Source organism: Populus euphratica, unplaced genomic scaffold, assembly GCF_000495115.2.
Source record: "Populus euphratica unplaced genomic scaffold, PopEup_1.0 scaffold75.1, whole genome shotgun sequence".
In the NCBI taxonomy this organism is placed as follows: Eukaryota; Viridiplantae; Streptophyta; class Magnoliopsida; order Malpighiales; family Salicaceae; genus Populus; species Populus euphratica.
Window position 1 is genome coordinate 54,404 of NW_011499866.1, and position 27,300 is coordinate 81,703.

Here is a 27,300-nt window from a genome sequence, read left to right on the forward strand (position 1 = left end):
GCATATGTCACATCATTAAGAAACTTAGTTTGGTCTTTTTATCAGCAAGTTTTCCATCTGTTTCTTCTCTGGTATATATTTAAAAAAATCATATATATGCTCTGAGCCAGACAGTGTTCTTCAACCTATTCCTTACTGAACTAAAGGCTATTTAAGCTGATTCAACATTGACCCTCTTGGCACCTACATATTATGATTAACTGTGCCACTTCTGTATACCTTCTGCCCGCATCAGTGACATGGTTCAAATATATCATTCCCCAGAAGTTGATCGGGTGGGATGGGTTACAATGAATGCCTGTTTAATTAGCATGGTCAAATGGAGATATATGTAGAGTTGTATTAAACAGGCAGATAGCAATGATGTAATATGTATGATAGCCCTGCTCATGCTCTGGCTTTACTTGCTTTGGGCCTGTGCAGTTGAATAAATATTTTCATGAGAATTAGTGCTCCATGGGTTTCCTGTGTCACATAGTAGCTGGACACTGCTTAATTAGTACAGGTTGTTCACGCAACACATTTTCTGAGTTTGTCAACTCATCTCGCATAAGGGAGTTGTTGTGCAGTTGTGATCCTCTGAAATGGCTGATCTCAATACTCAAAGCTCATGGTCTTATGCTGAAGACAGTTTCTTAAGTCACTGGGCTTTGCCATTGTAGTTGTTTTCATAATTGAATTGGACATACCAGTTTTCAGTAAGTTATTTTGGGCTGCTTGGATTTCTAAATAAGTCTACTGGCATGCTGCTTGCTCTGACTAGTTTTAGCCTTTGCTGGAGGAGGGTGCAGCAGGCAAGCCTCAAACTATTTGAATTGCATCATAGATATGTGAATGTTCTGGTCTTTTCGAAGTTAATTCCCTTGATGTGGGCCATGCGGCTAGTTTTATGCGGGGATGATACCTGTGCAGTTCTTTATTCCTGCCATTTCTTCTCAAGAGGATGGCTTCCAATCCCAATGTTTCAAGGACCACACTTTGAGCTTCTTCTGTGAGTTGGCATAATGTCAAAGATTTAGCATTGGGATTTTCATAGGTCTCCCTTTTGCTAACCAGTGCCGTTTTGCTGGAGGCGGCGAGGAGATCCGTACGTGCTCAAGCTCGCAGCGTCATCTTATTCGGCAAGTGACCAGTCAGCTCAATCTGATGTCAATTTTTGGAGGCTTTCGTTTCTGTTAACACTACATGAGAATTCATTACAGAGTTGAGAGTCCATACGGAGGTTCGCCAACTCTCCAGGAGTAGAGATATCTATACAGAGACATTTGGTTTGGATGTTTTCTCGGCTTCGGGGATAGCAAACATTTGAATTGTGCTTCTGGTTCAAGAAACCTCAATGACACCTGTTCATGTTCATAAGAGCAAAGGTGAAAATCCAGCCAAGTTTCCCCAAACGAGCCCATCACCCCTTGATACACTCAAAGCTCACTTCATGGCAAGAGAATGATAGAGGGCATTACGGATACAGATTGTTGTTAAACTTTATTTTCCCTTTGACAATTTAGCCCTCCTATTGAACTTGATTTAAGATCAAATCCTTTTGGTTTCCAAACACCGGATTGGTCTAAAGCCATGATTACTTTACTTGCATGTTTTTTAAATGATTTTAATTCGAGATCAAAGATTACGAATTAAAAAAAAAGAAAAAAAGAGAGAGGGTATAATTGATAGAGTGTTTTTACCAAAGATACGAACATTTCCAAGAAAAAAGATTTGGTTATTCCATAACCTTTTCCCCGTCATTAATGCTTCGTTAACTAATCAATCCTCCTACCTACTCTTATCTAATGATTCCAATTAAGTCATTTTCATCATTAATTGCATCAGCAGTGTGTAAAAGGGAAGGACCTGCTGTTTAATTCTATAATTGAACGCGTGGTAGTAATAACCTTTTTTTAATATATATTAAAATGATATTTTTTTTTTTTTGAAATTTTAATCCAAAAATATTAATTTAATGAAAAAAATAGTTTTCCAAAGAGCACGGCACACGCAAAAACAAGCAGCTAAACCTCAGCTACAAGGACGCAATTGATAAAAAGTCAGTAGAAGGATGAAATACACAAGGCAGAAGAGTAAAAAGGATGAATGGTGCCATTAACCTCGCCAGATTTGAATGATTAATAGAGAGAGAGAGATTGGTCGGTGGGTCCCCTCCGTGTCTCTCGAGTATGGCCCTGGTAAATTGGCAAATGGGAATCCAAGGTAGCTCTTTCTCGCTTCTTCTCCTTGGTTTTTTTTTTTTTTTCCTTTCCCGGTCAGCCCTCTCTTTCCTCTTCTCCACCGAAAAATAAAAATATAACCAGAGTGATTTCTCCGTTTTCTCCACCAAATTTTACCATCCAAAACAATAATAATAATAAAAAAAGGGAAAGAACTTCAGGTACAAAGCTCCAATCTTTCTGTGTTTCATGCATCGATCTAATATAGAAATATGATGTGTGGTTATGTTTTGTATTTGCGTGTCAAAGTGAAATGGTTTGCTTTTAATATCATATCCTATCCTATGTTAGATGATTTGAATGTTCGTTGTCAAATTCTATGAACTTGACTGTGCTCTTTTTTCCTGCTCTCCATGCTTCCAGATCTTTCTGCTCCCTCGTAAATTTGTACCCTTTATATAAATCCCCCCCTCCCACCTGCCCTTTTTCTTTTTATTGTTGTTTCCTCTTAAAAGCGTCTTCAGTTTCTTGCTCATATTTTTCTCTTAAATCATCATCTTGTCTTGAAGAAGTAGAGTACAAGACCACATATTTTAAGGTGTTGATCGAAAGGAGAATTTTGGGTTTTCCTTGGTTTTTTCATTTATAAGGACATCTCTTTATAGTGTTCTTTTTGTTTGACCATGCTTGTTTTGTGGGGATCGATCTGTCTATACAATTTTGTTTTTGTTTTCAAAGATGAAACCGTTTTAATCTTCTCATTTCAATTTTTTGATGGGTTCTTTCAAAATTCCAACTTTTCATCTGGTAGTGATCCATATTATTTTATTGTTTTCTAGATCTTGAAACTTGTGATTTTGTTTGCTAAACCATGAGCTCTCTCCTATAGAGAATTATGTATTCTGCTGGTGTTTATGTGTTAGATTTGTGCATTGTGAAAGAAATGATTCTTTTTTTGTTTTTTCATTTACTTTGTTCCTGTGTGAATTTGAGATTGGGATGCTGATTTGGTTCTTGCTTGTATTTGATGCATTAATGTATTGCTTTGATTGTGGCAGGGACAACAAGAGGATAGTTGTGGTTGTGTTTGTTGGTGAAGGAGGGGAGGGGGGACAAACAATGGCTGCACGCTACTGGTGCCATATGTGCTCTCAAATGGTAAATCCCATCATGGGAGTTGAGATCAAATGCCCTTTTTGCCAAAATGGTTTCATTGAAGATATGATTGATAGCACAGGGGATAATCAGGTCCCTGACTCTGAATTTGGATCTGATCGTGCCCTCTCCCTTTGGGCCCCAATCTTGCTTGGCATGGTGGGAAGTTCCCATCGTCGTAGAAGGCTTAGAAGGGTGGAATATGAAGAAGATGAGGACGGCAATGATGATGGTGAAGTAAACCATACAGGAGAGCCTGAATTTGAGCGTGAAATAGAATCATTCATGAGGAGGAGGAGGAGCAGAAGAAACTCGGCTACAATATTGCAATTGCTTCAAGGAATTCGTGCTGGAATTTTGGTATCTGAATCTGAGAACTTGGAAGGAGATAGGGATAGGGTTAGGGATATGGACAGGGAAAGAGAGCGTGTCATTTTGATCAATCCATTTAATCAAAGTATCATTTTTCAGGGTTCTTATGATTCAAACAATGTTCAAAACCAGAATCAAAATGCAATTGGGTCATTCGGTGATTATGTCATTGGACCTGGCTTGGATTTGTTATTGCAGCACTTGGCAGAGAATGATCCTAATAGATATGGAACTCCACCAGCTCAAAAGGAAGCCATTGAGGCATTGCCTACTGTAACTGTTAAGGAGCCTTTGCAGTGTTCGGTGTGCTTGGATGATTTTGAGATTGTTGCTGAGGCAAGGGAAATGCCATGTAAGCACAAGTTTCATAGTGGGTGTATATTGCCATGGCTGGAGCTTCATAGTTCCTGTCCAGTTTGCAGGCATCAGTTGCCTGCTGACGAGTCCAAGCTTGATTCTGAGAGATCTAGAAATACCCTTGATCAGAGGGACAGTGAAAGCACTAACAGTGAAAGTAATATTAGTAATGGAATTAATGTTCAAGAGGGACATGGGGAAGGAAGAAGTGGAAATGGGAGAAGGTTTTCCTTTCTATGGCCTTTCAATAGCTTGTTTTCATCTTCATCTGGTTCTCAATCTGGTGGAAGCCATCCATCCTCAACAGCATCCTCCTCAAATGCAGGAGGAAGTGCTTCTCAAACAGATGCGAATTGAGTTTGAGTATATTTTCTGAAGTCGCTATATTAGCTTCTTGTTGCTTGAATGTGCTGCCTGCTTATGTACATAGTATATTACTTACTGAAGATTGCATCTCAGACGAAGATATTGTGTTTTAATTACTCTGGTTTTTGTAGATGTTTTTTTTCTTGCCTTCATGGAGAATATATTTCTGTTGTTTCCCCTGGCTCTTCTATCTGTATATTATTTCCGAAACTACTTTGAATGGCTCAATAGTTGCACTGGCTTTCTTTTTCCCCATCTGAGTGAGGGGACTACTTTAATCGCATTCTTTAGCCCAATGAATGAATTGCTTAACGTCGAGGCTATTGCTGTTTGTTAATGTTGAAAGTGTAGTTTCTTCTTGCATGAATTGGTAGTCACGATAAGGAGGGAGCCATATGCTATAGACCAGGCTCTATGTAGACTATATTTGATATCAAAAACATCAATTTGTTCCGGTGTCCAGTACATCAAACGGGGTTAAAGACTTTATGAGATGGGCCATGTGGCTTCTGACTCGCATGAATGAATTAGAGCATCTCCAATGAGAAGGGTTAGAAATGCTATATTCAAGAGCTAAATAAATAAAATATTTTTAAAATAATATAAATATAATTTTTTTATTGTGTGTATTTCAATGATAAAAATCTATTTAGAAAAGCTAATTATATTTTAATATATTTCATGTTAAATCATGATGTTAATAATATAATTATATAACTAATTTAGATATTTTATATATAATATAATTATGATGTTATTAATTATATAATTAATATGAGTAATTTAAAAAAGTAATATAAAATTAATGAAGTAATATGAAAGTTAAAAGATATAATTAAAAATTAAATTTAAAATTTATTTATATAAATATTTTTAATTTTCAGTTTTATATGTTACTGTTAAAATTTTAATTTTTTAAAAGTAAATTGAAATTCAAGCTTTGAAAAAAACCACCAACATTTTAAATTTTGATTTTCAATTTTTTTAAAAAAAAATTCAAGCTTTGAAAAAATAACCGTCAATATTTTAAATTTTAAAATTTAAAATTGGCAAAAATTAACCGCTAATATTCTAAGATTTTAAAATTTTAAAAAATAATTCATCTATAAATATTCTCATATACCCTAATATTTTTTTCTCATCATTTTCTTCTCTCCAATCTTTGTTATATTTCATTAAAACTTATCATGAATCATTCTAATTTTATTTTTTATGATGCTTTTGATTTTAATGATGATACTCCTGTGTTTGTTTTTTAAGTTGCTACCTCTGTGGTTACTGAAGAAAAATCAAATAATCAAGGGTGGAAAACATGGTATCATGGCTCTATTCTTGGTCACAATATTGTCAATCGTAATAAAAAGAAAGGTGAATTAAGGTTATATAATGATTATTTTACTGAAAATCCTAAATTCATTAAAAGTCAATTTCAAAGAAGATTTAGGATAAATCGTCATCGTCTTTTTCTTCGGATTGTAAATGCAGTAGAAGCTTATAATCCATATTTCCAATAAAGGACAGATGCTATTGGTGTTCTTGGTTTATCTTGTCTTCAAAAGGTAACTGCAACTCACAGAATACTTGTATATAGTATTCTTGCAGATCTTGCTGATGAATATCTTTGAATTGGAGAAACCATTGCGATAGAAAGTCTTAGAGTTTTCGTCAAAGCAATCGTAGAAGATTTTGGTTATTGGTATCTAAGGACACCAAACGAGGACGATATTTATCGATTATTATCAATTAGAGAGAAACGTGGATTTCCAAGGATGTTAGGGAGCATTGACTGTATGCATTAAAAATGAGAGAAATGCCCAATTGCATGGCATAAGATGTATACTGGTCATTGTCGTGAACCGACTATAATTTTAAAGGCTGTGGCTTCACAAGATCTTTGGATATGGCATGCCTTTTTTGGAATGCCTGGATCATTAAATGATATTAATGTTCTTGATCGGTCACCTATCTTGACTGCATTTACTGAAGGTCAAACTGCTCCTGTTAATTATACAATTAATGAGCATAAATATACAATGAGATATTATTTAACAGATGAGATTTATCCTATTTGGTCAACCTTTGTTAAGACAATCTCAAAGCTATTAGGAGCAAAAAGAAAATAGTTTACAAGTAAGCAACAGTTTGCAAGAAAGGATGTGGAGCGAGCATTTAGGGTGCTCCTATCTCGTTTTGCAATTATATGTGGACTCGTTCGATACTAGAATGAAGAAACGCTTGCAAATATTATAAAAGCTTGCATAATAATGCATAATATAATTATTGAGGATGAAGGAACAATGAACCTTGAATTTGACCATGAACGTAAAGTCAATTCCTTTATATTAGTGTCACATGGTGAAATGCTAGAACTACATGATTTTCTTCAAACTCATAATTGAATTAGGGATAGAGTAACTAGCTCTCAACTACAAGAAGATTTAGTTGAATATTTGTAGGTAATATGGCAACGAGTAGAATCATTAGATTGTGGGTAATATGACAACGAGTAGAATCATTAGATTTGAACTTCTTATGTCATCATAAGTTTTAACTTTTTTATGTTTTTTTTCCATCATGGTTGTTATCTTTTAAGTTAATTAATTCTACTTATTATTGTTAAGTGTTAGAAAAACATCAAAAAAGTAATATGAATTGATACCACTTTTATAACAATATATTTAAAATAACTAAGAAATTTTTACATATTTAATTAAAAATAAATTACATTAAACAATAAATCAATCTAGTTAATTAAAAATTAAAACCCTTTTTTTGCTTAATTTTTTACTTTTTATTTTGAAAATACGTTCAAAAATTGGATCCAAATTAGAAATATTCATTTTCATAATTTGTTCTTCTTTTTCAATCCTGTCCGATCCTGTCCAATCCTTGTTTCTCTTGACTTTGTTGAATCATTATGGTTTTTTGCTCTAACATAGTTTTTTTGTCTTGTTTCTTCTGATCCTCAATTTCTATTAGAGTATTCTTGAATTGTTATAAGAGATTTGTTACAGTTACCTCCCCAACTTTATCTTTTTTTTTTATTTACGTTTAAGTTGTTTCTTTGTAACCTTCTGACCAATTAGTCTATCTTAATAAATCAATGGTTTACTGTCTTCTCCTAAACTAACAAAACTAGATGGAGCTGATGAAGTTGGACTTGCATTGACATAACCTTTTTGTTTCTTATTTAACCTTTGATGTTGACTTGTATGCTCAAAGTGTCATTTGGATTCTTTTCTTAAGATAATCTTACAATGTTCTTATTGAAATCATTTGTCAACGCAAGAAACATACAATTGTCGAGCATCATTAATCTGGTAAAAAATTAGAGAAATTAAATAATCTTAAAATATGTGTTAAATAATTTAATATGAAAATAAATATTAAGATTACCCTTGATTTTTCGGTCATTCCACTTTGCTAACGATTTTCAATTTGAGTAACAAATCCAACAAATTTACCAATTTCTCTATTTATTTCTTGCCATCTACTTGAGATGCTTACTTGGAAATGATTATACAAGTTTCCTCCATTCTCTACAAAGTAAGCATGTACTCGAATCAAGAACTGTTTTGTTTGTTGTTTAACTCTTATAATTGGATCCTTACTTGTATTTAGTCATGCAAAGACAAGTAAACAATCTTTCTCTAGTGAGAAATTTTTACTTCTTTGTAATTTTTTTACCGAATGGATATTTAAATTCGAGTATGTTAAGTCATCAATTAATTAATTAGAATCACATGGTTAAGAGAGAATATCTTCTGACTCACTCATAAGAAAATTGGTAAAAGAGCTTGGAAAATTTGAGTCCCTCTACATTAAAAAAAAAAAACTCAAGTTAAAACCTTATAAGAGAGTGTAAAAGAAATCATATTCAATGTATAATAATTTTGTAGTTTCCATACATATGAATTAATAATAAGCATTGCCTTCTACTTGTTCCAACATAACAATTTGATCATTTTTTGGAACTAAAGAGGATTGATATACTAGTTTAATTATATTTTCAACAATACTAAATATAATTGACCTCAAATTAAAATAGATAATAAAAAATAAATTTTAAATATGTCACTCTATATTTTTATCAATATCAACTACCTTTATTAATTCCTCTTAATTTTATCAAAGATAACAACATAAATAAAAATTATTTTTCTTAACCCACATCAAAAACATAAAATAATAAATAAATAAAAATTATCATAAATATCAAATTAACAATAAAAGGTCTAAACAATCAAGAGATATAAAAAAAATAGAAAAAGCTTTTAAACAAGTATACCTTTTAAATTCAGCTAATTAACATATTAATTAACTGAAAAATAATTAATTCTTGTTTTTTAAATTTAAGAGAAGGGTGAGACACAATACAAAATTTGCTAAATTTACAAGTTTTTTCCTCCTACTTTTAAAGGAAAAAAATAAATTGTCGGCCAATGACTATAAAAGTAGCCGTTAGCCAATAATTATTTACTTTTATTATTTTTGAAAAAAATATAAAAATATTTTTTTATCAGATAAATAGTTAAAACAACTATTTATTTGCTGATGATATTAAAATAAAATAGAAAAAGCAAAAACAAAAGCTAAAAATACATTTTTTTTTACATTTGCCGTTGGAGATGCTCTTACAAGCTTCCTGCAAGGCGTGTTGGTTTGATCACTTGTGTAATTATGTTGGACTTGACGAAATAGACAACAATTCCCCTACATTTTCTTAATAATAGAGGGCTGAGTGTGACTTGTTTAAGGTTTATATACGAATTACATCAATTTCAGCATTGCCTGGGCTGATTGTGATAAGCACGTAGTAATAAAGTAATGGGATGGATTGTCAGGCTGGAAAGATCGGGCCAAGACATGGAGTTGGTCAACCACTTCGATTACACGCTTGGACCATCTTCTTTTTTCGTACGTGAAACCCATGTGAATTGTCTTTCGCTGAATATTCTTATATTCTGTTTCCATGTAACTAAATGAACCTCTCCAGGATGCATAGAAAAATCTTCTTTCGGGGACGGATCCCAAAGCAAATTTGCAGTTAACTCTTGAAATATTCAGACACGCCAGCATGTCGGAATAACTTATGCCAAGATAGATACCAACTTATAGTTCAAACACTGAATAAAACAACAAAAACAAGGATTTCTTATGCTTGAAATGGATTCATGAACGTCCACGTACTTTAAGAGTTTGGAGGCAAGCTCCGCATGCCAACGGAGAACATACGACAAAACAATTTGGTTGCATGACAAAAATCAACAAGAAGGTTCTACAAGATCAAAATTACCAGCAACCAAATTGTTGTTCGACGATATAAGCTTCAAACCATGAGCTCGATAACAATGTAAATAATAACCAAAGTTTCTTTCGTTCCTAGAGAAAAGGTTAGTGGAAAAGGAAAGCAGAACGGAAATACTAGCAGTGTCTTTTCCTTCATTCTTATTCATGAGACCTCCCAAAAATGAAAGTAGAACAAAAGGTCAGTCTATTCAAACATCACTTCACATTTATGATCTTGATGACAGATGCAGTTCCAACCCGATGCAGAGCTACCACAGGATCCCCAGTCCTGCATAGACCCTTCCCCTTGGCATGTTGAAGGGCAAAATCCAAAGCTTCTTCAGTTGTCTCAGCATGTGAAGCTTTAGCAGATCCTGCATATAAAACTGGTACCAACCCGCGGAATATAAGGCTGTGCTTTGCGGGAGCTTCATCACTACATGTCCAATCAAAGGAATCGGTCTGAATCTCAGGGACGACAACGGACAAAATGGGCATGCCTGGTCTGTATTTGGCCACCAGTTTTGCAGTGCTTCCTCCCCTTGTTAAGACCAATATAAGAGATGCTTTTACTGAATTGGCTGTTCTAACAGCAGATGAGGCCAGACTCTCTAATGGGCTCATGGGCACTGGCGAGTGTTTCGTAGTTCTTTTAAAGACATCTCCATAATCCAGCGTGCTTTCAGCTTCTACGCATATTTTGGCCATGGTCTGAACAGCAAGTTCTGGATAAGCTCCAGCTGCCGTTTCACCACTCAGCATCACACAGTCAGTACCATCAAGAACTGCATTGGCAACATCAGTAGCTTCTGCTCTAGTTGGGCGGGGGGACTTGATCATGGACTCCAACATCTGTGTTGCAGTGACAACTGGTTTTCCTTGAATGTTGCACTTGTAGATCATCACTTTCTGTGCAAGGAAAATTTTTTCAATTGGGATTTCCATTCCAAGGTCACCACGTGCCACCATAAATGCATCTGAATTTGCTAAAATATCATCAAAGTTTGCCACTCCTTCTTGATTTTCAACCTACCAAAAAAGTTTCAAAGGAAAAATAGAATGACAACAAAACATCAGAAAGCAACCATATAAGCATCAAAGATAAGGTTGTTAATGATGCCACTCCATCAATTTGTAATGGCACTCTACATTAGCTAGCACTCTAGTATATTTTTACAACATCATGTGGAATGCTGTTCTAAACTGCTGGAGTGGCATTACATTGCCGTGTAAGTGTTTAAAACAATCCCTTTCCAGGCATTTGCGGAAAATTTAAAGGCAGATAATGACCTTTTCTACTGGTTCCTCGCATGGATTCCATCTCCAAGTACGATTAATATCAACCGATACAAACTCAAGCCAAGCAAAGTATCAAAAATTCACTTGAACGAATGTTTAATTGAATGCTTGGTTCTGATTACCAATAAAAGCAGGTAGAAGAGAAATTTTCCTAGGATCTAATGCAATCAACACACCTTTGACATGAGAAGGATGCTCTTAGCATGCTTTCCAAGCAACTTCCGGACCTCCAAAAGGTCTGAGCCTTTTCGAACAAAAGATAAAGCAATCATGTCAATTTTATTGGGAACTCCCCAACGCAATATATCTTCCTTGTCCTTCTCCGTTAAGGTTGGAAGATCCACTATAACTCCTGGGAGATTAACATTTTTCCTCTCACCAAGAACAGCAGAATTTTCACAGCGACATCGAACCAAACCAGCTACTGTGTCACACGACAATACTGTAAATGATATTGTTCCATCTGCACAAAGTATCACCATTCCAGTTTGCACGTCCTCGGCCAACTTTTTGTAGCTCATGCAAATCATATTCTCATCACCCTTCAAGCTATAGTCAGTTGATATGGTGATTTCTTGACCCTGTTTGAGCTGGATGGGTTTCCCATCTTTCAGGAACCCAGTACGAATCTCTGGTCCCTGGGAACAAAATGACAAAATAAGCGTCTTCTAGATCTATAAATCTTTATAAAGGAGACGACTTAAAACCCCTAAAATTTGACGCTAGAAATAGCCAGACCCTATTCGATGTATGAAGATTAAGAGAGAAATTTATTGCAGCGAAACTAAAGGCAAAGTAATATTTCCTTCGTGTTTTTGGTTTAACACTGAAATAAACAGGTACAAAAATGGTGTCCCAGCACAAGTTCTGAAAAACCAAAAACAGGAAAACAGATTTGAGCTCAGAAAAAGGAAAATTCCAAATCAAATGGACCGAAGCTCCGAACTTTGGCTTGCCCCAAAATCAGAAGAAAGAGAAAGTTACGAGTGGTGATATACGGTACAAAAGCCAAGAATATAACATGGAAGAAACAGACATTACAACCAACAAAAGGAAGGCAGGCATGCAAAACCTTATTGCAAGGAATCAAATAGACAATTAAACACAGCCTCCCAAGAAATCCAGATCAGAAAGGAAAACAATCATAAAATCAGTCTCAGACAAACAAAAAGATCCACTTTCAGGAATAAACAAAGATATCAGCAGAATCAGACAAGAAAAAAGTAATAAGGTACAAGAAATGAAGAACCAGATAGGAAAAAATAAAAAACTAAAGGGAAAGAAGAGAGAGAGAGGACCTTGGTGTCGAGCATGACAGCACAGAGAATGCCAGTATTGACCATGGCGGCCATAAGATTATCAAGGGTTTCTTGATGATAGTCATGAGATCCATGAGAGAAGTTGAAGCGAGCGACGTTCATGCCAGCCTTCAAGAGTTTCTCGATCACGGGGACAGATCTTGATGCGGGTCCCAGCGTACAAACAATCTTAGTATTTGGCCTCTTCTCCGTAACTCCTGCTGCTGCTGATGCCTCTGCTCCGTTGCTGATCATCATTTCTTTATCAGAAGGACAATGAAAAGGAGAAGAACAGAACTATATATAGGAAATGAAATACTTGATAAAATATTGATGGTTTTTCTTGTTATTATTATTGTTTATAAATGAAGAGATAAAAAACAAAAAAAGTAGCGCAACACTGCTACATGATATATATTTCTTGAGTAACAAGACACCACTTCCTTTCCTTTCATTTCTTTTCCTCGCTTCCTTCCTCACTGTTTGGTTTGGACTTTGGTAGAGCATTAGTTTGCCCTTTGTGAGGTCAGTCATGCTCTAAGAAGTTTCGGTAACCCATGAACAAAACCATCTCTGCTTCTGCCACCTTTCCCTCTCCCTTTTCCTTCGAATGATTCTCAAACAAATCATGTGTAAAACTAACACAATTTCAGTTTAATTAATCATCAATATATTCTTCAATCGAGTTTCTTTCATTTGTATTCTAGATGATACAGATCGCTTATTCATACTTATATTGGTTTATTATCGAAAAACACCAGATTTTTTATTACATTCAGACGTCTAAAATCATCCACTAGCATCGCCTTTTATATGATTGGATGAATTTTGGCACTCCACTTTTTATATGATTGGATGAATTTTGGCACTCCCATGACCCAGGAAAATAAAACTATTATAAAGAAAGAAATAAGCCGACAACAAAAATGTTTTCTACTACTGTCCATATTATTATTGTAGTGATAATCTAAACTTGGTTCAATACAGTGTTACAATATCAATCATATTATAATCAGTTCATCTTCCAGGACTTCGTCTCGAATGCTCCCATGCCTCAACCCAACCGTCACAATGAATTAGACATGTGACACTAAGGCATGCTCCAGAATAGAAAAAAAATCGTGAGCATCCTTATAATACTGCTCATAATTACTCAAACTACCAACGCGCAAATAACCTGGGTGACTTCCAAAATATTTCAAAATTCAATGGATGAGTTTTCAGGAGATCAATATCCGTGCAGTCAGCATCCTCTAGAATGTTTGCAGTAAGCTCATCCCGACAAGTTAAAGTTCATCATGGCTCTGTGGCTGTTCTTTGTTCATCAAATCTAGTTTATTTTCCAGCTCCTGTCACATTTCAGCATTCACCCAATTCATCAGAATGTTCAATGTAGAAAAGTAAGAGTTTCAATCTTAAATATATTAAATTACCTTGAGCTTTTCTTCTATGCAAAGAGCTGGGGTAGATAGCAATGCCACATACCTTGCATGACAAGCTTAATGAGATAGGGAGCAATAGAAAGCATGTGATCACACTCAAGAGAGACAGAAAGAGAGGTCCTTACTCGCAACGGCTTGGTTCATCTACATCTGTAACCTCATTTTTCAATCCACATCTTAGCCTGACCTGTAATAGGACATACAGAATTGCAGGTATTAAAACAAGGCAAGGAGTCTGTTTTTCATTGAATTCTATATCTATTTGCCTTGTAGCACTTATTTTTAGGTCAAAAGAAAATATTGACACCAGTATAAATGTGAATTTAATGAAATGGAAAAAACAAATTATCTTGCATGTTTCTTTCTGACACAAGTTCATATTAGTATCAGTTTCACTTTCAGTAACAGTTTTCTTGGCAATTAAAGATACCGAGAGAATAGAAAGGAAATAAAACATGAAGATATGAGATGAAATGAAGTAAAAAAATTTCTTCTTCAAAGTATCTTGGACTTATGCTCAACATGTTTGTAGAAATTGGATTGCTCATTTCCTTATTTTACTTACCATGGATGTTTTAAAAAAATCACAACTACTTATAACACAGAATTCTTCCAAAAAATTATTCATGACAGCATGAAATTGTTGGTACCTTCATACTTCTATCCGGTCCATTCCAGCACTTATCCCCATTTGAAAAGACCATAACTCGGTATGAATCCTCGAATTCATTCCAGCGCCTTACACCAAAAAAAAAAAAGCACAGAGAAAATTAAATACCAGGTTAGTTAATCAGTACCCGAAAGGACATTACTTGAAGCACCATTGTATTAATTGACAGCTAAGATGCTTACATTCATCTCTGACATGGATATCCAGGTTGAATGAAAGAATAAACAAAATGATCAAGATGCATGATGTGATTTCATATAGATGATCCCTTGATATATGCAAGAAGCGGGGAGAATGCTAGATAAAGAGCATAAAGAAAGTCATGGACACATTACCCCAAACGAGTTGTTGAGTGGCCCTCCAACTGAGAAGCTTCTTTGAAAGGGCAGACTTTGTAAACATACCTGGTGCGTGAATTTCAATTGCCAAAAGGTAAGATAAATCAGTGATCAGAATTGCAACTGTTATGAAAGATAAAAGGAATATAAACTAGCAGAAGTAAGGTTGCTAACTTGTTCTGTTTGCTCTCAAAACAGTGATCATAGAATGAATAGAACTCCATCTCTTTCCCTGTAATATTAACCTTTACAGTTAACTAACCAAAATCCGCTATCACCACCAAGAAGCATACACATACAGCTTGTCAGTACTAACCATAGTCGTGTTTTAGCTTTTTTGTCAAACTTGATATCCTTGACTGTATTTTAGACAACTTAGCACTGGACTCATCGTATTCCTTGCGTACACGAGCAGCCTCTATAGAAGTCAAAAGGTAACAGATGACATGATTTTCATGCATTCATTTCCAACATATAAATAGTAACAAAGTGTTTTCAAATTCACCTGATTTGTCCACTGGAGTTTGGAAGAATTTGAAAGCTTGTAGAATGCTCCTAAAGGTTTGCTGTATTTTCTCCAGCCAAGATGGATTACCTGGAGAGGTTGTATCTAACAACACAAGTATTAAATATTAGCTCATTAAACAAAAACAACTGAGCACAAAAGGTAGTAGCAACTAACAGTCGCAAACCTGAAAATTCAACTTCATCCTCAGCATCAGATTTATAAGAAGCAGTCACATCATCATGAACAGCCTCTTCATAAGTCTCATCTATATCATCTTCTACATCAGGATCATCATACTTGCCAGTGTCATCATCAGTTTCTGAAGCATAGCCATCATATTCCTCATCATGAGTGTCCTGGGCCATCTTTTCATTGTCTTCATGGTCATTGTCCATTGTATCACTAACTCCCTCAGTTTCTTTCTCAGGATTTCCTGTCCAGCGAGAACCAACAAGGCGGCCCAACTCTTCCTTTGACAACCCTTCAGCATCAGTGGATCCATCTTTCCCCTGAAGACAGCATTTAGAGCAACCACCAAAAATTGTCAGGATGATAAGCTTGGTGGAATTATGATAAACTAAGCAAATCATTTAAGATTTACAAAACATCAAGAAATTTTGAGAGAAGTTCCAAAATTTAAAATACAGAAAATGGAAAAGGCATCTCTAAAGGTACTGTGCAGCAAGCAATCTCAGCAATAAACTTAACTTCTTAAAAAATACCAGCAAGAAATCTACAAATATAATTCCATAATATATTAAAGAATTCTGAGTAAATAGAATATATGAGCTCCTTTTCTTTATAGTGACATCTCAAGCAAAACCACTCTGTCTTGATCATTTCATAAAGCATCAAGTGTGATTATTAGCAACCCATACAAGGAGCCCCACAATAGACATGATTGCATTTACAAAGTGAAACATCGACGACAAAAATACTAGCTTTGCTCGTGGCAAGTGACTGAGAGCTCCAGGTCTGATACCACCATGGCTGGCCCACACCCTATTGCAGTATGACAGGTGTCACCAAGATGCCGGTTTGACTACAAGACTACAATACCAACTACAGGTTGTATATTTTTAACTTTTATTTCAGACAACTTAAAGATCGATGTGCAAAACAAATCCCTGAAGAGGCTAATTCTATGGCGAACCCTCATTAGAACGAAATTGTGAGTTAGCCAGCCAAGTAGTGTACTAAACTCTAGGTTACATGATCAAATGAAGAGCTAAAGCTTAATAAATGAATTTCCAATTAACAAAATTTGGGAACATGATATGTATCACTAGAGTAACTTTCTTTTCCAATTATCGAGGGGCAAAAAACTCACGTCTTCCATAGGTTGATCATGAGACACCTCATTTCCAGCATCATGATTAATTTCATGCACATGTGTAGAGTCATCCTTATTTTTTGTTGATACAGACTCTTCATCCTCTTGTCCCTCATGCTATATTAACAAGGCATGGCACGTTATATTTTTGTCAGAGGCTAACTCGGCATGGCAGTAGAGCACCACTTTCAAGGAGTAAAAATTGTGTACAAATGCGTAGTATTTTTACCTGCTCCACTTTGTTAACTGGAGATCCTTCAATTTTGGAATCACCACTACTTTCATCTTCAGCTCCATGATCAGCATACTCGTCCACAACATCCTATTAGATGTTATGAAACTTAAACAGCATTAGCTAAAGCAATGAGTTATGCACTTATAATTTCCTTAAACCAAAGTGGGTATCTTTCAGCAAGCATTGTGTACATAGGGGATAGATACCTTACTCATTCAAACAAATGGAACCTACAAGGTTATTGGAGAAACCTCTTTACAGGAGTAAGAAGAAAACTATTCACTTTTCTGTCAAGTCATGCTTCAATATTTCAAGCTCACTTTCTAATTGATGTCTTCAGAAAAAAAATTCTAAAAAGCTTGTGAATTTAGAATTTCTGCATCAATATATGTAATGAACACGCAAATGCATAGAAAAAGTTTTGGATGCATCTTTCAAGTTTTATATGGGCTAATTTGGTCATTTTATCAACAGAGTAATCATGTTTGGAAAAGAATTGCTGAGCAGGTATGCAATGAGGATGTTTACTTGTTTCAGACAATCACATTCACTCCTATATGCCTTTAGAAGATGTTATAAAGCAAAGTACTTCTAAAAAACATTGAAAAATTACGAGAGTTTTCATGTGTGCACGCTCACTTATTGTTTAATGAATGATGAGCATTGAAATGGAACATTCAGTCAGACCTGATGTGCAGGAGAATCATCCAAAACACTGATTTCATCATGAGCAGTTTCCACATCTTTGTCTTCGTTGTCAATTTTCTCCTCAATCTGTCCTTCGTTAGCTTCCCTCTGAATGGCACTTTTCTCCCCAGAGGCCTTTTCTTCAGCTTCTTTCCTTTCTTTCTCTTCCTTTTCTTTCTGCAAACGTTCTCTCTCTTCTGCCTTCTCTATCTGTTCTTTAAGCTCTACATAGGGCAGTGAAGCAGAAGAACATTTACACAATAATTAGCCCGACGAGTGAACAAACAAACAGAAAAACACATATTTTGTAAGATATGTCAGTCTATGCTCAAATCTTTTTCTGGAAATACAAGTGATAATATTTCGCTATTGTAACAAGTATAACAGACTGATGTATGACAGCACAAAATAGAGAAAAAACTATACCTTTAAGCTGTTGAACGAGCCCTTTCAGCACTTTCTCCTCATTCTTTAGCTTGGATAGTTCAGCCTCGTCTTTGGCGATCGCCGCCTTTGCTTGTTCAACTTCTTTATTTCTCAAAGCAACCCCTTCCTTATACGTGGCAATCTTTTTCTTCAACTTATCTCTAGCCACTTTGCCAGCTTCCCAGCATGTATTTGGACACTTAACTTGGCCATCATACTCATCACTCCCATCACAACAATCTACATTATGTTATTAGGCAGTCAATACAAATTACAAGGAAGAGTAAAATAATAACAATACAAACACATATTGCTTATGTACTCACCGCAGATGCCGTCATTGACTCTTGAAGAAAATAAGAAAAGAGGAGCATGTCCAGCATTTCTACAATAGAATTTCCCACCAGGGCATGCCGATGTGCCTACAATCCATCCATCCATCCACCCACAAAATATACAGTCAAAACAAGTAAAGATATAATTTTTTTGTTGTTGTCCCCAAAAAGGGAGGGACTAGCATACGTAAGCAAAAAGAGAAACGTAAAAGGAAATAACAAGACGTGAAATATAGATGGAAAAAAGGGAGAAATGCAGAAAATGGATAAAAAGTAATCTAAGAGAGAGACCAGGCTCGTCGGTTGCATCAGAGCAATCACAGAAGTCATCGTTAAGCTGAGCTTTGGTGAAAGTAGCGGATCCATCTTTGCATTTTATAGTATTTGAAGATGTCTTGTAATAATTCTCATCTGGGCATCCAAAAAGATAACAAATTTTAGCAAACAAATCTAAAATCAAAACAAAAATCGAAAAAGAAAGAGAGATGAAGAGTGACCTTGAGGAGGGATTCCAAGAAGAGGGTTTTTAGGAACAACAGGTAATGCTGATGCTGATCCACACAGCACTCCAACAAAAACAGGAAAAATTAATAAGAAGAAGCAGAAGCTCCTCCTCTCTACTTCCATGACTCAGTGTGTCTCTGTGAGAGAGAAAATCAATCAATCAATCAATCAATTATTATTTATTTATTTGATTATTATTATTATTATTATTATTATAATATATATATATATAGAGAGAGAGAGAGAGCTCGATTCGAAAGGGAGGAGAGGGCGGTGGCAGGCAGGAGAGTGGGGGGAGGCGTTGCTGATGTCAATACGACGCTGTTTCCATTTATTTATTTTTTTCTTGTTTTTAGTGCTCTCCCTTAGCCTTTTGTTTTGAAAAGTTAATTAATTTTTATATTTAATATTAGAATGAAAATAAGTATTTACTGTATTATATATAAGTTGAAAAATAATTTTTTAATTTTATTTTTAATTAATTAAAAAATAAAAACAATTTTAATATATAAAAAAATTAGAGGATGAAATTAAAACAAATTTAATTTTATTAATTATTTAAAATAAAATAAATAATAATAAAAATAATAAAGATAAAATTTAAAAAGTTAAAAAATAATTAAATTAAAAAATATATAATTGTATAAATTATTTCAAATAAAAATAGATAGAGATCAAATATAATAAATAAAAAATTTATATGAAAAAAAAGATATAGTTAATATAAAAATAAAATTGAATCAAATTTTAAAAGATAAAATTAAAATATATATATATAAAAAAAATTAAAAATAAATTTTATATAATTATCATATAATAAAAAATTTTAATTTTTTATAATTTTTAAAAAATATTTTTTGTATAAAATAAAATGAAATTTCTTTTTAGAAATTAATCCAAAACTTTTTTATTAAAATTTTTTTTATTTAATTTTTTTAATAATAAATAAATATAAAATAAAAACTAAAAATAATTTTTAAGAAAATACTTTCAGTAACGATGGCAGTATTTCTGTCGGCCTCTATTCTCCTCTCCCGATGAAAAATAAAATAAAAACAAAAACGACGTAACATTGGGCTGAACCTACACCTTCGCCTATACCTACACACGCTGCTACGAGTGCAAGAAGGAAGCGAAAGATAATATTTTTATCCATCCATCCATTTATTGAGTCGCAGTGAGAAGCAAGAATGGAGGGAAGCTCACTTTTATCGAACTGTTCGAAAACCCCTTTCAATTTCTTCAGAAACCCTTCTTTCCCATCTTCTTCTCACCACTGTTACTCTACTGTTACTACCCAGTCCCATATTGTGAGCTTTAGTTTCTTTAAACCCAACAGAAACCAGGAGATGAAGAAGAACAGGTCCCGCAAAAAAAATTTGATGGCAAGCTCTCTTCGAACTTCGGCTTTTGTTGTCGACAAAGCCTTGGACGATTCTTCTCCAACCAATTATAAAGAAATGATGCCAAAGATTGATAAGAGTGGAAGGTTTTGCAGCCCAAGAGCCGCCCGGGAGCTCGCTTTGTAGTTCCTCTCTCTCTCTCTCTTCTTCTTTTTGTTTTTCTTAATAAATACCAAAAATATTATATATAATTTCTGGGTTTAGGATTTTACATCTTTGCTTTTCCAAATTTCACAACTTTAAGTCAGCTGATGCTCAATACTTCTGCTTCACGTATTTGGTTTAGTCTCAAATTCTCAATCTTTTCCTCCCCTTTTCTTTCTAAATAGAAACTTTTAATGTTCATTGTTGCTTGTTTCCTTTTACTTTTCAATTTAAGAAAATGAAAATTCTTAATGGTTTTTGTTGGTGGTGCACAAGATTGATCATTTATGCTGCGTGCTTAGAAGGGTCTGACCCAATTCGGCTATTTGAGAAAAGAATGAATGCAAGAAGAGGTATTCAGTGATTCCCTTTACTTAACATTACAGCAATTTTTGATAGTTTATATCATATTTGCTCTTTAAACACATCTGGTTGATGGTTATGTGATTGGCTAGTTTGCAATTCTTGCATTCAGAACCTGGTTATGAATTCGACAAGTCATCTTTGTTGGAGTATAATCACATGAGCTTTGGGGGACCACCTGTAACAACTGAGACTGTTGAAGAAGCTGATGAGCTTCAGCTTAGCGATGAGAAAGAGTCTGCAATTGGTAATTAGGCTTCTTCTTTTTATGGTCACTCGCCTAGCTATAGCATTTTGCTTTTGATGAATGCGATTTCTTCTAAGCTTTCCAGCTCTAGTTTTTTTTTTTTTTTTTTTTTTTTTTTTTTGTTTCCTAATGTCTCTTTCAGAGCACACATTTTTCAGGCCATTTTTATCACATCGAATGGCCTACAGTACCATTTTTATTAATTTTATGTGTTTTTAGAGAGTGTAGTGGAACTATTATTTACTATCCATAGATTTTAGAATCTGCAACCGCAGACAAAAAATTTAATTTATATGGTCTCCCCGTACTGTCAATCTGCACCATTTTTTTCTTCAGGGGAATTACTTATGCCACCAGATTTAGTTCTAAAACATTTCATCCATGTTCATTTTCCCTTTTGTCACTTCTCTTTGGATGTCTGAATCAATCGTGCACTTTGTATTTCAGAAGTCTCTTTGAATGTCTGAATCAATCGTGCTCTTTGTATTTCAGAAGCCGAAGTCCTTTCAGCTCCTCCGAAGTTGGTATACAGCAAACTGCTTTTGCGGTAAACCTTCTGGATATATCTTGATCGTTGATTGCGTAGCTAGAGCAGTTGAATACAGTGAAAGAGGCAGTGGGATTAAATTGTCTTTCTGATTGCTTTTCTGTGCCTTTTGTGGCAGTTTCACAAGGAAGCTTTTGGTAGCTGTGGTGGATAAGTGGGACAGCCATGTCCTTGTAATAGACAAAGTCTCCCCGCCAAATTGGAAGGTCTGGATTCGAGCTTTGACAGAATGAAATGCTTGATTTTCAAGTTTGCTGCTAGCTTTATTTTTGTCTTTTAACACCTTTTTTTTAAGTGTCACCACCTCACAGGTAGTTTTCTTTCTAGGTGCTTGAAGGTTGTGTTTGAAAGATTGAAATTGGTTTTCGATTTGAATGCCTCTTAATAGAGATTTGCCTCTCTTTGAATAGTTAGATAATTAGGTTTGCCTAATTATTAATTACATACATGATTTTCTCTGTCAAATCTTTCGAAATCCCTAACATTGCTCTACGAACCACAAAGATCCTAGAAATATAAATTATTACTATATATAAAATATTGTCTAATCTGGTAGCATCCACCCTCAAATTGATGGTAGTCGGTCAAGAAGCATCAATTTGTCAATCATGAATTTATGGCGGTGAAGAGAGAGAGCCTTGGTAAGGATGTCAGCAGTTTGATGTTCGGTGGAAATGTGAGGAAGAGCAATCTCCTGATGAAAAAATGTTTCACGGGAATCCACCTCAATATACTTGGTGTGCTTATGGAAAATAGGATTGGCAGCAATTTTAATAGCATTGATGTTATCAACATAAAGAGGAGTTGGAGTAAGCTGTGGAACACGAAGTTCACCTAATAGCCCTTGAAGCCATGTAATTTCAGAATAGTTAGATGACATAGCTCTATATTCAGACTTGGTAGATGACTTTGAGAGTGCTTTCTTTTTACTCTTTCAAGAAATAAGAGAACTGCCAAGAAACATGCACCAACCCGAAACAGAACGACAAGTATTTCGACAACCAGCCCAATCAGCATCACTATAAGCCTCCAATTGTAAAGAAGTCCTTAAAGAAAAGAACAAACCATGACCAAATGTCCCTTTAAGACATCAAAGGAGACGACGGACAACGGCTAAATGGGTTTGGCAAGGGGCCTCCATAAATTGACTAACTTGTTGTACAACAAACGAGAGATCAGGTAGGGTAATAGTCAAATAATTCAAACTTCCTACCAGCTGTCGATACATGGAGGGATCAGGCAATAGATCACCATTCTTATGATGTAGCTTCAAGCTGACCTCCATAGGTGTAAGAACTGAGTTAGCATCTAAAAGTTCAGTTAAGGAAAGAAGCTCCTGGGTATACTTATGTTGATGTAAAAGTATGTCAATTGGACAATGTTGGACCTCAAGACCAAGAAAATACTATAGCGGACCAAGATCTTTCATATGAAAGGAAGATTTGAGTTGTTGCTGAAGCTGCTCAATCAACTGGGAATTAGATCCTATAATCACAATATCATTGACATACACAAGAACTAGAATGATCCCAATATCAGTCTTGCGAAAGAAGAGAGAGTAGAAAGAGGATTAGATATTGTAAAACAGGATCAGATGTTGGTTCAGGAGTAGAAATAGGCAGTGGGTGACTTCGTTGATAGACAATTCCTAGCTTAAAATGATTAATAGTAGTAGACACATCATCAAAAGAAGTAAGCAACACAGAAGAAGAAACAGAATTGCCATGAGACAGAAAAAAATATTGATTTTCAAAGAAAACCACATTTCATGAAATGTGAATCTTGTTATTATCTGCATCATAACATAAAAATCCTTTATGAGAATTACTATAGCCTAGAAAAGCATATTGAATAGCTTGAGTAGCAAGATTGTGGTGAACAAAGCAAATTCAACCAAAAACATGAATAGAATTATAGTCCGAAGGGACTTTAAACAAACAAAAATATGGAGAATCAAGATTCAAGGTTTGAGAAGGCAGACAATTAATCAAATAGACAGCTGTAGATAAAGCTTCTACCTAAAATCGAGGAGGTATAAAAGATTCAAGCAGTAAGGTACGAACAACTTCTAAAAGATGTCGATTCTTACGCTCGGCGACTCCATTCTGTTGAGGAGTGTAAGTACACAAATGTTGAGAGATAATATCCTTTTGCTGTAGGAAGAATTGAAAGTCACGAGACCTGTATTCTCCTTTAGAGTCAGAACGTAAGATCTTAATTTTGGTAGAAAATCGTCTATATAAAAGCAACAAAGGTTTGGAAAATAGAAAACATATCAGTTTTAGAATGAAGGAAATAGACCCAGGTGAATCAACTATAGTCATCAATTATTGTTACAAAATATCTATACCACGCATGGGAAAGAACAAGACTCATACCCTAAACATCTGAATGAATAATTTCAAAACAAGCAGAAGCCTGACTTCCTTGCATAGGAAATGATAAGGATTTGTTTTTACCAAGTTTACAAGAAGCACAATCAAAAGCCAAATAGGAGGAAAACTCATATATATTATTCAAATAGCCATTTTTAACAAGATGTTTCAAAATAACAGAATTAGGACGTCCTAGTTTTTTATGCCAAAGATGAACAACCCAAAGATACTGAATGAGGTATAGAAAAAGATTAAAGAGGAAAAAGACGTTCCACTTTAGGCCCCGTTGCTACTACCTGTCCCGATATCTGATCCTGCACATGACAACCATGATGGTCAAAATGAAGGGAATAATCATTTTCTACCAATTGGCCAACAGAGATTAAATTGGCAGATAAGTCGGGAGACACAAAAACATTGGTAAAGGCAGACAGGGAATAATCATTTTCTACCAATTGGCCAACAGAGCTTATGTTGACAGATAAGTCGGGAGACGCAAAAACATTGGTAAAGGCAGCCCCTATATTGCCTATGGCAGTAATAGGAATAGTACAGCCATCAACTATTTGAATATTCTGCTCACCATCATTCTTACAAACATTCTAACATTCTGTAGTGCTTTAGAATTGTCAATCATGTGATTGGAATCCACAGAATCAATTAACCAAGAAGAGTGGAGTAATTGTGTCTTACCTTGAAGTCCAAGAGTAGATAGAGTAGAAACTATCATATGTTAGACATGCTCTGGTGTAAAAGCAGAAGAAGACCCCGGGACAACTGGTTGATTTAGAGGCGTGGTTGCAAGGTTAAACTGATCGACAATAAACAAGGCATGGGCATATCGATTCTAAGGTCATATGTGACAATTCTTAATAATGTGACCTTTCTTGCAGTAACTGTAAAACTTTTTACTGCAATTCTTTGTTATATGCCTAAACTCCTTACAACTCTTTTTACTGCAATTCTTTGTTATATGCCTAAACTCCTTACAACTCTTTTTACTGCAATTCTTTGTTATATGCCTAAACTCCTTACAACTCTTTTTACTGCAATTCTTTGTTATATGCCTAAACTCCTTACAACTGTAGCATTGTGGCGAGGATTTGAATCTACCTTTTCCTTGAGCTGCATAGGCCATATTGAATATCTTAATACTGACAGTGTCTTGGGCAATGCCATGTTGTGGGGCAAGACATTCCTCATGCGGAAGCTCTCCCAGGCACTCATCTAAGGTTGGAACGGTTTTGTGGTTAATCAACCCAATGCATACACTCTCAAATTTTGGATGAAGCTTCATTAAGAATTGGTCTTGTTTGCTCTCATTATGGACTGCTTGTACTGCTCCCAATGCTTCCTTTGGAACCTTAGATTGCACCAACTCAGAATAATCACTCCATAAATTTAGGAAACCCGAATAATACTGCTTAATTGTTTGATTCCCTTGGTGATAATTTTCATTGTCCAACTCTAATTAGAACTTTCGAGCAGAGTTATCTTGATGATATATTCGCTGAAGTAAATCCCACATTTCCTTAGCTGTATTGAAGGAACGAAGATTGTTGACCATATGAGGTTCAATAGAACTGAACAACCATGAAACAACCTTGGCATCCTTGCTTTTCCAAGATCCCTATTCTATGGGATCAGCTGGAACCATAGAGGATCCATCCAAATGATTCCATAGTTATTTTCCTTTAACAAACATTCGAAACTGAAATTCCCAAGAAGAGTAATTCTTGCCATTTGTTCTCTCATCTGACATGACTAGAAAACCACAACAGCTTTAAAAAAATAGACAAGATTAATGAAAACATTAATGCCACAAAACAAGGTGCTAATACAATTCAGCCCAAGCTGAAGAACCTCTAAAAAAATGAACTGAATCAGTCCACAAACTAAGATGAGAATTTCTCACAACTCTAGAAATTTAAGTTAGGAGCTCTGATACCATGTTAGAAAGATTGAAATTGGTTTTTGGTTTGAATGCCCCTCAATGGAGGTTTGCTTCTTTTTAAATAGTTAGAATTCCCTCTATTTACAGCCTAATTATTAATTACATGCATGATTTTCTCAATCAAATCATTTAAAATCCCTAACATTGCTCTACCAACCACGAAGATCTTGTAAATATTAATTATTGTTATATATAAAATATTGCCTAATCTGGTAACATGTTTTTTAATTTGATTGCTGTTAAACTCGCATGTTAAATAGTACATGACTTCTATGTGCGTGGTGGTCAGCTGGAAACCGTATGCTGTCAAATACTTTGAATGAAATGCAGATTTTAAATATATAGTAAATGGTATATGTTTCTGTAGAACACTTGGTGAAGTCTGACTTTGATTCTAATCTGTCCTTCCTACCGCACCCCACTTCGTATTGAGTGTCTAATTGGTCCACAAATTTATACCAACCACAGGTTAGATTGCCATTGGCTGGGGAGAGAGCAACCCTTGAGTATTGATAGGATATTTTTGGATATTATTTGTGAGGAAGATGAAATATTTGCAGCACTTGTTGACGTTGTTGAAATTGAAATGATTATCCAGTTTCATGGTTGTGTACATGTGAACTCATGGGCTTGGACATTTTATCATACCACAAAGTTACATGGAGTTTCATTGTTTTTCCTCTAATCCATGAATATCACACAAGTTCACTTCTCTCATGCCTCAGAATGAGCCAGCGGGAAGAATTTTGGAGTTCTGTATCCTCCACATGGCAATGTCTGAGATTACTGTTCTTGGCACACGGCACCAGATTGTGATTAATGAGGTAGCTTTTATCTTCCCTATACAAGCTAGTGTCATTAGCTTCCTCTTCTTGCACCTCCATGCCATTAATCTGATCTTCCACTATGTTTGGCTGTGGATGAAGGCTGTAGATCTTGCAAAGCGATTCTGTGATGGTGCAGGACCGCGCATTATTAACGGGTGCCTTAGGACTTTCTTGAAAGATCTCCCAGGAGCCAGTGTGGCCCAAACTTCAGATGCTAATGAGAAAGTAGAAGTATGAAGTGAAACGATCCAAGTGACTGTCTGCTCAGGCGGTCAGGGATCCGAGAAGAAAAATTCAGCAGAAGAACCTCAGTTTGAAGAATGCTCTGAATGATGGAGATCGATTTTAAAAAAACTTTGTTGTCAGAAGAGCTGCATTGGTTGGTATCTTCTTTTAAGATGGAAATTCCCATAATCCTTCGATCGATAGAGTGCATATTTATGCTATGTTTGCTGCCCTGCGCAAACGAAAAGGCACTTGTGGTGAATGACACCGCAGAGTAGAAGGTTCATATTGTTGTATATGATTTATCTCGCAAGTTGTAATGTTACATGGATATGTTGAGATGCTGACTAAAATTTTGAGATATGATTATTATAAGGACAAAATAGAAGCTAATTATTTATCTGACATTCATATGGCTTTCATAAGAGTACTGGTGGTG

General features: G+C 35.2%; 4 protein-coding genes and 1 long non-coding RNA gene across 10 annotated transcripts; 2 read left to right on the top strand and 3 right to left on the bottom strand.

The window, feature by feature from the left end:
- Positions 1 to 2,101: 2,101 nt before the first annotated feature.
- On the top strand, positions 2,102 to 4,695 carry LOC105126068 (E3 ubiquitin-protein ligase RNF115-like). Of its 4 annotated transcripts, none has more exons than XM_011026805.1 (2): positions 2,102 to 2,205; positions 3,221 to 4,695. In XM_011026805.1, the coding sequence occupies exons 1-2, from the start codon at positions 2,117 to 2,119 to the stop codon at positions 4,401 to 4,403; spliced, it is 1,272 nt and encodes a 423-aa protein (XP_011025107.1). In that variant the 5' UTR covers positions 2,102 to 2,116; the 3' UTR covers positions 4,404 to 4,695. The 4 variants fall into 4 exon arrangements, with proteins under 4 accessions (XP_011025107.1, XP_011025108.1, XP_011025109.1 ...); XM_011026806.1 differs by having other exon boundaries at positions 2,145 to 2,383; XM_011026807.1 differs by lacking the exon at positions 2,102 to 2,205 and adding an exon at positions 2,390 to 2,760.
- A 4,878-nt stretch (positions 4,696 to 9,573) lies between these two features.
- LOC105126070 (pyruvate kinase, cytosolic isozyme) lies at positions 9,574 to 12,597 on the bottom strand. The gene is made up of 3 exons (XM_011026809.1): positions 12,299 to 12,597; positions 11,177 to 11,638; positions 9,574 to 10,730 (listed from the first exon to the last, which is right to left on the bottom strand). The coding sequence occupies exons 1-3, from the start codon at positions 12,554 to 12,556 to the stop codon at positions 9,918 to 9,920; spliced, it is 1,533 nt and encodes a 510-aa protein (XP_011025111.1). The 5' UTR covers positions 12,557 to 12,597; the 3' UTR covers positions 9,574 to 9,917.
- Positions 12,598 to 13,211: 614 nt separating this feature from the next.
- Positions 13,212 to 19,082, bottom strand: LOC105126071 (glucosidase 2 subunit beta-like). 3 transcript variants are annotated; one of them, XM_011026812.1, is made up of 17 exons: positions 19,025 to 19,082; positions 18,770 to 18,915; positions 18,564 to 18,683; positions 18,264 to 18,359; positions 17,938 to 18,177; positions 17,512 to 17,735; positions 16,819 to 16,911; positions 16,587 to 16,706; positions 15,441 to 15,765; positions 15,254 to 15,358; positions 15,065 to 15,166; positions 14,923 to 14,980; positions 14,746 to 14,814; positions 14,391 to 14,478; positions 13,866 to 13,927; positions 13,732 to 13,783; positions 13,212 to 13,647 (listed from the first exon to the last, which is right to left on the bottom strand). In XM_011026812.1, exons 2-17 carry the CDS (start codon positions 18,897 to 18,899, stop codon positions 13,585 to 13,587), a joined length of 1,947 nt encoding a protein of 648 aa, XP_011025114.1. In that variant the 5' UTR covers positions 18,900 to 18,915; positions 19,025 to 19,082; the 3' UTR covers positions 13,212 to 13,584. The 3 variants fall into 3 exon arrangements, with proteins under 3 accessions (XP_011025114.1, XP_011025112.1, XP_011025115.1); XM_011026810.1 differs by lacking the exon at positions 19,025 to 19,082 and having other exon boundaries at positions 18,770 to 18,985; XM_011026813.1 differs by lacking the exons at positions 16,587 to 16,706; positions 19,025 to 19,082 and having other exon boundaries at positions 18,770 to 18,984.
- A 760-nt stretch (positions 19,083 to 19,842) lies between these two features.
- On the top strand, positions 19,843 to 27,272 carry LOC105126073 (antitermination NusB domain-containing protein). The gene is made up of 7 exons (XM_011026814.1): positions 19,843 to 20,301; positions 20,600 to 20,676; positions 20,799 to 20,933; positions 21,426 to 21,480; positions 21,599 to 21,686; positions 26,535 to 26,633; positions 26,736 to 27,272. Exons 1-7 carry the CDS (start codon positions 19,967 to 19,969, stop codon positions 26,871 to 26,873), a joined length of 927 nt encoding a protein of 308 aa, XP_011025116.1. The 5' UTR covers positions 19,843 to 19,966; the 3' UTR covers positions 26,874 to 27,272.
- LOC105126072 (uncharacterized) lies at positions 23,877 to 26,018 on the bottom strand. Its single transcript, XR_842347.1, has 2 exons — positions 24,549 to 26,018; positions 23,877 to 24,169 (listed from the first exon to the last, which is right to left on the bottom strand). It is a non-coding gene; the product is annotated as an uncharacterized LOC105126072 (long non-coding RNA).
- Positions 27,273 to 27,300: the final 28 nt, after the last annotated feature.